This window comes from Acinonyx jubatus, chromosome F2 (genome assembly GCF_027475565.1).
Source record: "Acinonyx jubatus isolate Ajub_Pintada_27869175 chromosome F2, VMU_Ajub_asm_v1.0, whole genome shotgun sequence".
Classification (NCBI taxonomy): domain Eukaryota; kingdom Metazoa; phylum Chordata; class Mammalia; order Carnivora; family Felidae; genus Acinonyx; species Acinonyx jubatus.
Genome location: NC_069394.1, coordinates 486166 through 499290, shown reverse-complemented (window position 1 = coordinate 499290; position 13125 = coordinate 486166). Strand labels below are relative to the sequence as shown.

The 13125-nt window shown below is 55.6% G+C and overlaps 1 protein-coding gene across 3 annotated transcripts in view; it reads left to right on the top strand.

Moving 5' to 3' along the window:
• Positions 1-3517: 3517 nt before the first annotated feature.
• ADCK5 (aarF domain containing kinase 5) overlaps positions 3518-13125 on the top strand; it is a 17579-nt gene continuing 7971 nt past the window's right edge. For 2 of the 3 annotated variants that reach the window (XM_027063602.2, XM_027063600.2), the window contains exons 1-3: positions 3518-3841; positions 11929-12035; positions 12845-12994. In XM_027063602.2, the coding sequence (XP_026919403.1) occupies positions 3830-3841; positions 11929-12035; positions 12845-12994 (269 nt within the window). In that variant the 5' untranslated portion in view covers positions 3518-3829. Of the gene's footprint in view, positions 3842-3957; positions 4883-11928; positions 12036-12844; positions 12995-13125 lie in introns of those variants that run through there. The other variant, XM_053208599.1, reaches the window with a different exon arrangement.

Sequence of the window (13125 nt, the reverse complement as noted above, 5' to 3'; positions counted from 1 at the left end):
TTTAAAATATTTATTTATTTTTGAGAGAGAGCACAAGTGGGGAAGGTGCAGAGAGAAAGGAGGACAGAGGATCCGAAGAGGGCTCTGTGCGGACAGCAGTGAGCCTGTTGTGGGGCTCAAACTCACTAACGGTGAGATCATGACCTGAGCTGAAGTCAGATGCTCAACCAACTGAGCCACCCGTGTGTCCCATGGAAAAAAAAAATTGTTTTTAATTGGAAGTTGGGAGGAGACAGTAATAAGCACTTTAAATTTTGGAATAAACAAAATATATTAATACCATGTAATAAATACCGTGAGATCATGACCTGAGCTGAGATCAAGAGACGCTCAAGCGACTGAGCCACCCAGGTGCCCCACATTAGTGGTATTTCTAACAGAAAACCACACCTGGTCAGAGTCCACCTTTCTGGATTATTTGATTCTGATTCTACCAGATCTACCTCTCATCCCCTCGGAGCTGTCTTACAGCTCTCTAAATCGTAGATGACCAATAACAATGCAGACATTTCGTTTTCATAGATTTGTGAATAAATGTGGTTCGGTGGAGATTCAATTGCTTTTTTGTGTGTGGAAAATGCCAATCTCCATCTATGTTTAAATTCATTTCAAAAAATGTAAATGTCATAAACACTTTATTTTACAGATTATAAAACGGAATTTTAAAAACAAACCAACAGGGGCACCTGGCCGGCTCAGTTGGTAGAGTGTGTGACTCTTGATCTTAGGGTTGTGAGTTCGAGCCCCATGTTGGCTGTAAAAGTTACTTAAAAATATATTTTAAATAAATAAAGAAAAGAAAAAATTCATTTCATCATCTCTTTACTCCACATAAACTTGTGGGTTTTGAATTTCTTTTGAATCTGTAGTCACTTCCTTGTTCTCTCATTAGTTAAGAGTTTAGTCAACCTTTGACACACTGTACTGGTTTTTTAGGAATGATGAAACAGGTGCGCCTGGGTGGCTCAGTCGGTTAAGCATCTGACTTCGGCTCAGGTCATGATCTCACAGCTCCTGGGTTCTAGCCCCACATCGGACTCTGTGCCGACAGCTCAGAGCCTGAATCCTGCTTCGGATTCTGTGTCTCCCTCTCTCTCTGCCCCTCCCCTGCTCGCACTCTGTTTCTCTTTCAAAAATAAATAAACATTAAACATTAAAAAAAAAAAGGAATGATGAAACAAATCACCACAAACTTGGTGGCTTACAATGACAGAAATTTATTCCATGAGAGTGCTGGAAGCCAGAGACCTGAAATCAAGGTGTTGACAGGGCTGGCTCTTTCTGGATGTTGAGGCAGACCCCATTCCAAGGCCCTTCCCTGCTTATGGTGTTGCCAGTGATCCTGGGCGTCCCTTGGTTCGTGGCCACATCCCTCTGTCTCCAACTCTGCCTTCACATCGGCTTCTCCCCGTGTCTCAGGTCTCTTTCTCTCTTCTAAAGACACCAGCCACTGGACTTAGAGCCCATCCTCCTCCAGGATGATCTCATCAGGAGAACCTTACCTCAATTATATCCGTAACACCCCTATTTCCAAATAAAGTCCTATCACAAAATGCAGAGGTTAGGACCTGGACTTGTCTTTTGCAGGAACACTGTTCAGTCATCAGATACATGTTCGTTTATGTTTGTGTGAGAGTCATGCTTCTTAGTAAATCCATTAAAAAACAACAACAGTTTTGTAGACTCAAAGGCCTGGGAACACAGGGCTGCTGGGAGATTTGGGAGATGTGCTTGGCATGGGGGACTGGCGGACAGCACTGGAGTGGACTGTGTGTGCGGTTTGGGTGGACCAGGAGTAGTGGTCACTTGGTAGAAGGTTTTCTTGTTCCTGGGACCCAGCTGCCTCACTTTTGGGGAAATAACTTCACATAGCACCACCAGGGGTAGAGCCCCCCATTCAGTCCAGGTGCCTGTGCCTGGGACAGGAGCCCCAGTCAGTACTAGGGTCCTCTGATGTGGCAACAGAACAGAGGTCATTCCTTTGTGAGTCTGGGGAGTGGTAACTGGCTGTCCCTTGTTTCCCAAAAGTGGACAAGAAAGCCCCTCACCCACCTCCACTCCCAGCCCCAGGGCAGGTGGCCCAGGCTTCCTGAGTGTCCGTGTCGGAGCTCATGTTGCTACTCTCAGCCTTGCTAGGGTCACTTCTCAGACACCCAGGGAGCATTTCCATATGGGGTAACTCCTGGACCTGTTTCATTAAACATTATGGGGTTAGGTGAGGAGGCTGAATGTGGGCAACTGGGAACATTCCAGAAAGCCTGGCCTTGGGAGGGGCTCAAGTTCCACTGTCAGGCCATGGCCTGGACTCCAGGGACGCGGTGGTGAAGACTGTCTTCCTGGCAAGGCAGACAGAACAACAACAACGACAACAACAACAACCACAAAACAGTGAAGGCAGCTGTCTGTGTTCGGCCAGAGTATGGAGCCCAGCGTTTGTCATACTGCGGACAACGGGAACAAGGTGCTTCTGGATAGCCAGCCATGTTGTAGCAGAAGAGACCTGGGGTGGTGTGTCCCGTGGCCGGAGACGCTGGCTTCACTTGGCCCAGGGGTAGCGACAAAAAGCAGGCACCATTGGGCTGGACGGGGAGGAACTAGGAGGAGAGGGAGGAACCAGGTGGGAGGAGAGGGGGCCGTGCTGGAGGAAAGGAACAATGTGGGAGGATGGGGAGGAGCTGCCAGGTGGGATCGGCCAACGTGGAGAAAGCTTTCAGGGCAGTCCACGTGACGGTGGGGCTAGCAGGTGTGCAGCAGGGGACATAGGCCCAGGGCGGCCGCTGCAGGGCGGCCAGGCAGCTGGAGGCTTCGTCCCCGAGTCCCCGACCTCGAGGGGCGTGGCTGCTGAGAGGAGGTGCCGGGAGGGGGGCGGCGCGAGCTCTGCGCTGAGGCGGCCTTTGGGGAAGCTCCGCTGGGTGGTAGCAGGCTGGGGTACCGGGGAGGCGGGGTTTTGACTGCCTGAGGAGAGAACCCCGAGCGAGTGGGGTTACCCTGGCAGGGGTGAGAGGAGGGAGGAGGAGCACCGGCCCGGGCTCAGAGGGCCTTTGAGGGGAGGGGACGGGGTCCTGCCCTGCCATCCGGGCCGCTGGCGGGCGGGTGCGGGAGGAAGAAGACTGCCCGTGGGCCTTGCCTGCCCTGTGCGCCCCAATCCCGGCGTGTTGGACTGCCCGCCTTCCCTGACGCCCCGCACACAGCAGGCGCTCCGAGGCATCCCCGGCTTGGGTCCAAGGAACAAGGGCGTTGCACGGAACAAGGAGCTGCCTCGGCAACTCAGTCACAGCCTCATTTTGCAGCGAGGAAAGCGAGCCGCAAAGCAGTTTCACCCTAACCCGTGGCACAGCTGTGCTGAGCTGGCGGGCCGCCCCTCCCCGCCCCACCGGCGGGGCTCCGGCTCTCTGAGCAGCGGCCCCCTGCCCGCCGTGCGCTCCCATCTCCCTCCGGCGTCCGCCCACGCTGTGAGCTCCTGGGGAGCGAGTGCGCAGACCTCCCCGAGCCTCAGCTTCCATCCGGGTGGGAGAAGACCCCCCCACTCCCCGTCCCGAGCGGCAGTGAGCCCTGACCCGGGAATTGCCTGTCCGACTGGCCGCCGCCGCCCGGGCCGCGTCCTCCCCGGCCCAGGCGCCTGGCGCTGTCCAAGCCCTAAAGCAAGCTCACGGGCGCCGCCAGGAGGCGCTGCTCCGCCGCGGAGGCCAGCACGCGGGGGCGTGGCCTCGGGCTCCGCCCACCGCCTTCGGGGCGGGGCGCGCGTGCGCCGTGCTCCCCGCCTCGCGGGGACTGCTGGGCCGGAAGACGCGAGTCTGCGGCGAGCGGGAGCAGAGCGGCGGCCTGGAAGATGTGGCGGCCGGTGAGTCGTCCCCCCGCGCGGGCGCCACAGATCCCGTCAGTCTCCGTCCGGAGCCCTCGGAGCCCACCCCAGAGCCGCCCCGTCCTGGGCGCCGTCAGGGACCCTCACAACCCACCGACACTTCCTCCCCGCCCCGGGACCGTCGCTTCCACCTGTCAGGGTCCCTCCCCCCACACCCCCCCCTCCCCGGGACCCTGACCCCCTGCCCGGCAGGGGCCCCCAGGGCTCTCGGGGGCGTCCTTCACATCTCTCAGAGTCCCTGTTCCTCAGGGTAGAAGCCCCTAGGCTGTGTTGGGAGATGCTGGGTACCACCTAGGAGCCCGAGCCCACCGCAGAGCCCTCTCCTCTCGCCGGAAGCACGTGTGCTGGGTTAGGGACCCGCCTCGGAGACAACCTCTAAACCGTATCCCCTCGTGGACACCGCTGTCCAGAGACACCTTTTCCCAGGGCAGTCTGCCCTGGCTTCCTGGACTGATGGACACCCTTCCTACCCCTCACTGCTTCATCTCTGCCAGAATCCCAGACCGGAGTCCCCGTCTTTCCTTCTGCCTGCTCCCCTGGGAACCCTGCCCCTGGCCACCAAGCCACCTGAGACCGTCCTGAGCTGACGCCTGCCCCCGGCTTGTGAGGAGATGAGAGGACTCTGGGGAGTGTGGGGGCCGCGGTGTCTCCGGTGGGCTGACAGCGGCCCTGGCTCAGAGGCGGTCTGTCCCCCACCCCCACCCAGACTTCCGCCTGGCCCTCGGCTGTCCTGCCATCGCGGTGCTACTCGAGTTCTGTCTTGGTTGGGCCTCCCCTTGTGTTGTATCTGCAGTTAGGACGGGCACCGTTTAAACCGGCTCTCACGATCACTGACCCAGGTCCTAGCCACGGCCTCCCCAGGGATCTGGGCTTTTCGTCAGAGGGCTTAGAGCTGAAGACACCTTCACCTTGGAGCTTTGCGCAGAGCTTGTGTTCGTCCAGTGAGCCTAGCCGAGTCGGCGTCGTGCCTTGCCAGGAGCAGCTGCCCTGCACAGGCGTTGTAGTCTGAGGTGGAACAGGGTTAGTCCAAGTCAGGCAGAGAGACGCCGAGTGGGCCTGGGCACAGCACTTTACAGCTTACAGAGCTTCTGCACATAGTCGGGTCACTTAATCCGGCAGCCTAAGGAGCAGGCAGGCAGGCGTTAGCTTCTGATCAGGGGCTGCTCACAGCCGCCGAGTGGAGCAGAGCCCATTCAGCTTCTGGGTCCTGACTGGTGCCAAGAGGCCACAGACCCTTGGAAAAGAAAGGGCAGGCTGTTCATGGTCCTCAGAGCCCTCTCCAGTCTCACTTCCTACCCACGGGAACACTGCTGTGCCTTGGTTTCCTCCCTGCTGGAAAGTGCCCGGGTTCTCGTCACCTCTAGTTTTCCTGTTTTAGGGCCTCATCGTGAGGTTCAGCAGTTGCTTCTTCGCGCTTTGGGCTGGGTCGCCTGCAGTGACCTTTCATCTGCTAATCTGCTCTGTCTGATCGACAGGGTGCTAGAAAAACCGGCACCTCAGCTTGTCTTTGACTTTGGAATATCTGTTTGATTCTGACTACTGAGAGCTTTTTGTTGTTGTTGCTACTTTATGGGTTGTTAGCTGAGTTCCAGATGAACACTGTGTCTGCAGGCAGGCAGTGCACACGCTCTAAGAAAGCATGAGAGGCTGGGGTAGAGGAGGCCCAGTTCAGCTCATGCAAACTGGAAGGCTCTGAAGTGGTGGCCGTTGAGACACGTGTGCGCCAGGACTGTCCCAGGCAAGCCAGGGCATGTGGCCGTCCTGGTGAGAAGGCCTGGTGGGGGGGGGGGGGGGGGGATATTCTGGGGAGCCAGAGCTCTCTCTCTTCCTGTTTGCTGGTGTGTCCTGGTGCCCAAGCTCTGGCTGGTTTGGGTTATATGTGATGTGGTGGCAGTTGTCCTGGCCTGGTTCCTCGAAGATCTGGCTGCAGATTCTGCCCTGTGTTTATAGCCACATGCCTTCTTTGGGCTTTGGGGATGTCTCTTGGGTGATGGGGATAGTTTGAGGAGCACTGGGCATCCCAAACTGGAGGGAGCCAGGTTCTGGAATGTGCCTGTGGACCCTGGTGGGGGCTCTGGAGTTGTCAGCATGAGGCCTCTTCCTAGAAGTCCTGTCCAGAGCCGGGCTGCTGTCATCTCTTACCTGACTGTGCATATTGCTCACCTAGCATCCAAGGCTGGGCCATGTGGGGGTGCTAGTTCGTTCTGTGCTTAGCACCGTTTGTCTCAATTCAACAAGCCTTCCTCGAGTTCCTGCTTTATCTAACAGGATCTAGGCACTGCACTAGATCCTAGAAGCACAGAGATGATAGAGAGGTGAGCCCTGCACAGTCTGGTGGGGGGCAGAGACTATAAGCTAACAGTCACACTCCAGTGTGATAAGGACAGCGGGAGAGGTGTGTGCAAGGTGCAGAGGCGGACGGGGGGATGACAGACAGGACTGATGAATGTAGGGTCTGGCGAAGGGTGTTCCAGGCAGAATAGCAGCCTGGACAAAGGCCTGGGCCTGGTGCTGTGTGGGCTGTCTGGGGTCCACCAGAGGGATCTTTGTTATGGGAAGGTGACTGAGGAGTCACTCCTGCTGCAACGGCATCTAAGAAAACAGAAAACTGTTACTGGGGGCTATGGCCGGGGCTGTTACCTTTCTGGCCTCCCCCACCCTGAAGCTTGGGGTGCAGCCAGGGCCTTGTGCTTTAGTGATAAATGTGTTATTTATTACTATGTGCTCAGCAATAAAAGATAATTCAGATTTAGCATTCTCCTCCATGAAAGAACACGAGCGTGGCCCCTCCCGCTCAGCGCTCACAGGGCCATCCGGAGGGTCTGGGCTTCTGGGGAGTCTGGGGTCAGCCCCTGGTCTTCAGGCAGCCACGCCTGGTGCTGGCAGGCTGCATTCCCGGCCAGCCCTTGCTTCAGCCTCCGAGTCGTGAGGCCTTTTGCTCTGTCCCCCCAGTTCATTGGCTGGAATAGCTCCCTGATCATTCCCTTCCCTTCTGAAAGCTGATGTCTCAGAATAATCATTGTCCATCGGCTTTGGGTGTTCTCCTGCTTCGCCTGCAGTGGTGCAGCCTCTGAACCAATGAACCCATCGGAACTCTTCTGCCCTCTCACTTTGCTCATACCCTTCTCCAGTTAACTAAAGCATTTCTGCATATTCTGTATATAACCGATCTCCAAGTTTTACGTATGTTGGAAATAGTCTCTCTCGTCTTCTTGGCTAACTGCTTTTCTTCCTTGTGAAAAAGCAGTAAGAGGCTGATGATCTTTTAATATAAGTAGTTCACTTTAATCTAGCAGGTATGTACTTCTTCATGTTAGGTGGTGTGGGCTTGTGGGGACAAGGCTGTTGGCAGGAGAGTAAGGGCACGGGGACCCACAGGTGGCAAGGCACAGGAAGGCTGTGGAGAGTAGCTTCTCCTTGACCCCAGCGTGACCTCAGCATGCCCATCTGCCTGGCCTGTCGTGTGGGCTGGGCACTGTGCAGAGTGCTTTGCAAATGTCCGTTCACTTGTCCTGTACGTTAATAGTACAGCGGTCCTTGCTTTACAGATGGGGAAACTAAGGTACAGAGAGGGAAGTCACTTACCCACACACACTGCACAGATAGCATTTGCCGGAGCCTGCATCCCAGTTAACAGGCTCAGAAGTCTGGGTTCATAGTCTGCCCCAGCTCCTCAGCCTTGGCTCCGCCTGAGTCTCTAGGGCAGGGCCACCCTGGGCACTGGGTGGTGTCGAGCAGTGTCCCTGGCCTCCACCCATTCAATACCGAGAGCACCCCTTTCCCCAGGTTGTGGCAGCTAAGAGTGTCTCCAAACAGTGCCAGACGTCCTGGGCACACAGTCTCCCCCGGTGAGTACCCCTGCCCTGCACCAGCTGCCTCATCTTCAAAATGCCACCTTCCTCAGACGCAGAGAAAAAGGAACCCTTGTACACTATTGGTGGGAATGCAAACTGGTGCAGCCACTGCGGAAAACAGTGTGGAGGTTCCTCAGAAAGTTAAAAATAGAACCACCCTCCCGTCCAGTAATTGCACTACTAGCTTTTTTCCCTCCAAAATACAGAAACACTAATTCACAGGGACACATACACCCTGGTGTTTATTGCAGCATATTTGCAGTAGCCAAGATACGGGAGCAGTTGTAGTGTCCACCGACTGATGACTGGATAAAGAAGATGTGCGCACGTGCGAACACGCGCGCGCACGCACACACACACACCAGAATATTACTCAGCCATAAAAAGGAATGAAATCTTGCCATGTGCAACAACACGGATAGAGCCAGAGAGTAATAATGCTAAACAAAGTAAGTCAGTCAGAGGAAGACCTACTGTGTGAGTTCACTCACGTGGAATTTAAGAAACAGAACAAATACAAGGGGGAAACAGACAAACCAAAATACAGACTCTGCACTCCGGAGAACACACTGCTGGCCACCAGAGGGGGTGAGGGATGGGTGAAGCAGTGCACTTGGGATGAGCACCGGGTGGCCTATGGAGGTGCTGAGTCATATCCTACACCTGAAGCTGATCCGACCTGGTGTGTTAACTATACTGAAACTAAAATAAACTTTAAAAAATGCATGACAATAACATAAAAGTCAGGAAGGTTAAAAATAGAATTGAAAGTATGTAAAAGTATTTGCATTTGGAGGAGGTGGTAAAAGTTTGTGACTATATTTCAAGTAGAGAATTCATAGTTTAGTCATTTGTGTTAACTACACAAAGCTTTGTAAGTGATTGCAACGAACTAAAAGTTTATAAAGGAAACGATAGAATCATTAAAAAGGTAAAAAGTTAAGTCAAAAAAACAAAAACAGGGGCCCTTGGGTGGCTCAGTTGGCTGAGCATCTGACTTTGAGATCAGGGCATAATCTCAAGGTTTGTGAGTTCGAGCCCCGCATCAAATCCTCTGTCTCCCTCTTTTTGCCCCTCCCCTGCTTGCAAGCATGTGCGCGCTCTCTCTCTCTCTCTCTCTCTCTCTCTCTCTCAAAAATAAATAAACATTTAAAAAATAAATTAAAAAAACCCACAAAAACAATGCCACCTTCTTGGCTGGGACTTGGAGCATCATAGCAGCTTTGATCATGAGAAAGTTTAAATATAGGGACACACTCTGACAGAACGCTGCCCCCTCGTTAATTGTCCAGTTACTGGCCACCTAGATCCACCCGTTTTTAATATCCTGCCCTAGTTGTTCTTATTTTTGTTTGAAATTGTGTATTTTGTTGTCATTGGACCATTTGAAAGTAGGTTGCAGACATAAACAGTCTCTAAACATTCCAGTGTGCATGCCCTCAACAAAACATTCTCGCTTAATCGTGCCTAAAGATGTGAACAATAATCCTGTAATGTCTGTCCATATTCTGACTTGCTCATTTGCCCAGAAATGTGTTTGCAGGCGCCGTTTTTTAGCCTGAAGTGCGTCGTCGCGGTATCATGTCTATTTAGCCTCTCGATCTAGAAGTCTTCCTGCTTTTTTTTCTTGTGACTTTTTTTTTTTAACTTCTTGTTATAAAAACTGGAAAATATTTACAGAAGTAGAGATAATTAATAAATGGCTGTGCCCAGCACCAGTATTCCCAAGTCATGGGTCCTAATGACTTTCTGAAGAGAGCAGGCTGTTTACAGAATGTCCCACAGCCTGGATCTACTTGTTGGGTGTGCTCAGGGTCACTGATACTGAGTGCTGAGCTCCAGTGGCTGGCAGCTGGTGGCTGTCGTCAGTTCTTGCTCGGTGGGCTTGTTCTTACTCAATGGGCTCACTGTCTTCCAGAGATCAGATTCCTAGCACAGCTCTCGCGGGCCAGAATTTCAGGCAGCTGGCGAGTGACGGCGTCGCGACACTCCCAGGCTCTCAGGCACCGGCCTTGGGCCGTCTTGCCAGTCCCTCGCACTTGTCTTGAATCCACTTGGCTCCATCACCCAGCCCCCTCCTCATGGGCTGACCTCCCCAGCATATCGTCCATTCCCTGCAGGAAAACCCCCAGGGCCCCTTGGGGTGCCCTGCCTGGCCCCAGCTCACCTTGCTCCCCAGTCTGGTCTTTTCGGGCAGCGGCCCCCCTCCCCGCTGCACCTGTGAGCATACAGTGTCTCCACGCGGACCTCTCCTCCCCAGAAGTGCCTTGTGCTCTCCTGGCTTCAGGCCTTCCCTGAACCCACATCCTCTGCACAGAAGACCGTCTTCGGTGTCCACGTGGAAGTCCCACTTGCTGCCAGGTCATGGATCCTCCCTCCCTATGCCCTCACACTGTCCTTGTGACTTCTAGGCTTTGTCTACATTTGTCTGAGGTCCCTGGTCACATGCAGGATCCAGTGTCATCCTGGGCATCTCTGGCGGGTTTGTTTGATGCGTATGTGTGCTAGAAGATGCGGGATCAGGTGAGGCGTACGATATCCGAAGACCTTGAAGGAAACAGGCGGGGGCCGGACGGAGCCTGGACAGAGCTGCGTCTGAGGGGAGTGTGCGGTCTGGGTGTGACAAACAAGGTGGGAGACCCTGGCGGGAACCACACATCCTGCAGGTACATACTAGTGTTCAGAGCAGCTGTCCCCCAGATGTCTGAGCTCACAGACGCCCATTCTCTGGGCTTCCTCTTCTGGTGAGCCTCAGCGTGGCCAAATCAGGTCACGTGGGCTGGAGGGCGGTGGGGGGGTGTGGGGTGCCCTGAGGGCGGCGGGGGCGCCGGGCCATGCTGTCCCTTGCACAGAAAGCCTAGGGACTCTGCCTGCCCCCGTCCTTCTGCCTGTGGCCGCCTTTCTGGCCTCTGTGGGGTTTCCTTGGGCATCTTCACTCACTGTGTGTGGCCTTGCTGAGCAGAGGTTTTCTGTCAGCCTGCGCTCTCCTCTTGGGACAATAGGTCATGGACCTTTTCCTTTGACTTTTGTGTTGTTTTGCAGTCCTTGAAATTGTCTTCAGGGCTGTGTGCATTGGCCAGAAAATGTTAGGAAAGTCAATTCCTTATTTGGGCCGGGCTTCATGATGATAACGTTAGCATCTGTGCCGTGGGTCATGACTTACTACGCACCACCTTTTCTTCCCTAAAAGGAGAATTTGTAGTTGGGGAATTTGTGGTTGAGGAACTCTTATTTCATAATTAAAATAAGATCGAGAGAGCAAGGCTGTCGGGCAGGAGAGCCATGAGGTTTCCATGGCCACTGGAGTAAGCGGCGCCCCAGGCAGTCTGCGCACTCTTTCCGGTTCGGTGCATCTGCCCCGCTCCCGGTCCCTGCTTCTGGGTCCTAGCACGTGCTCTCAGAACAACTTTTTCCTGCTTCTGGTCTTCCACCTGAGAGTCTGACATCTGTCTTCCTCCCTCCGTCCATCCCTCCCTCCCTTCCTTCCTTTCTTCCTTTCCTTTATTTATTTGTTTTGAGAGAGAGAGGCAGAGAGAGAAGGGATGGGGGAGAGAGAATCCCAAGCAGGCTCCACGCTGTCAGCACAGAGCCCCACGTGGGCCCGAACCCACGAACTGCAAGATCATGACCTGAGCTTAAACTAAGAGTCGGATGCTTAACCGACTGAGCTACCCAGGTGCCCCCTGACATCTTTCTGATTGTGTGATGAAGCATTATTGATCTTTCCTTTAGAAATTAAGAATGACTTCCTGAGGCTGCTGGTCAGTGGGCAAACAGCAGAAAAAGAGTAAATCATAGGTCGCAGGGCCCCAGTGGAGTGTCAGAGGCAGGGACTGAGGGGTGTCAGAGGCGGGCGTCATAGGTCCCAGGGCCCCAGTGGAGTGTCAGGCAGGGACTGAGGGGTGTCAGAGGCGGGGATGTCTCTAGTGACCTGTCGAGGTGCAGACTGTGTGTAGCCTTTCCTTGTCTCCTGTGATTCCCGGATCTTGGCCTTACTCGCAGGAGATGGGATGGTCTTTGCCTTCCTGAGTCAGACATGCAGGCCGGGCCCCGCGCACAGGGCCCGGCAATGCTGACTTGCTTCGATGGCATATTTGGGCACCGGAAAGCACAGGTGCCCCTCAGATCCAGGCCTGGGAATGCCGGGGCAGCAGGAAGCTGGAGGGCGAGTTCTTGCTGCGTCTGACCCCTTGCCGCTCGCTCACCCTACAGGCCCAGCTCTGCCGCGTCCACTCTGCCCTGCTGCGCAGCGGGCAGGAGCCCTGCCCGTCCCCTGCCACCTTCTTCAGGAGAAGCCTCGGGGTCCTGCCTGCAAGGTGGTGAGTTCTCCGCAGCCACAGGTGCCCTCGAGGGCGCGTGCTTCTTGCCAGGCAAGGAGGGAAGACCTGTCTTGTGTGGCCCAAGGCTGGGCTTCTCTGCTTCCACCCCAAGACAGATCGTTTGCTCTCTGGTGAGGTGGCTTGGAACCCCCACCCAGGGCCCAGAGTTCGTGGGGCAGGACTCCCGGCCAGTGGCGGCCAGTAGACCGCAGCTAGAGCCGTGTGCTCTGAGAAGACAGAATGACCGGTCCAGGCCGGTGCAGGAGGGCGGGAGTGCCGTGGATGGGGCCACAGCCAGGGGTGGAAGCAGCAAGAAATGTGGGTGAGGGGGTTCCAGGCCTGGGGCCCGTGGGTGGGGTGGGGCAGCATTGAGGGGTGGTGTCAGGAGGCCGGATCCGGGCCTGGTGGAGCTGCTGCTTGGTGACCTGGGACAGACGTGTGACTGGATGCTGGGCTCCTGGCGGCCTCGCACCGTAGTAGCCGTCACCTGTTGCCGGCGTGTTGCCCCATGCTGCTGTCTGACGCTCTGCCGTCTGGTTGGGCCGTCGTGGAGGTGACGGGCTATAGCTCCGTACGGCGCAGGAGGCCCCGGTCCTGCGAGGGTCACAGCTCTGCCTGCGAGCTGCTTCCCATGTAGCCAAGGGGCCCCCTCCTGTGCTCAGCGGCCCCTCGGAGCCCGGCGTCCAAGGTGACCGGGAACACTCGAGTGTCCACGTGGGCACCCGGAACCCGTGTTAGCTGCAGAGCCGGGCCCCGGTGGGCAGGGGCAGGAGCGAAGTGACCTGAGCCATGTACCTGCCTCCCTCCAGGTCCCCGAGACCCCGGCCCCTGTGGAGGAAGGCGCTGTCTGCCACGGTGATGGGGGTACCCCTGCTTCTTGGGATCCGCTATTTCACCGCAGAGCCTCAGGAGAAGAGAAGGATGAGGCTTGTGGTGGACGGTGTCGGGCGCTTCAGCAGGTAAAAGGGGCTGGGGGCGGCGCGGTTCCTCCCCGGCGCAGCCCCGTCCCGACACGACACGTGTGGGCTTGAGCTGGGGCCAGGAAGGGTTGGGGTTCCGCTTGGCGCTTGCAGGCTGCCTTCCAGGCGCC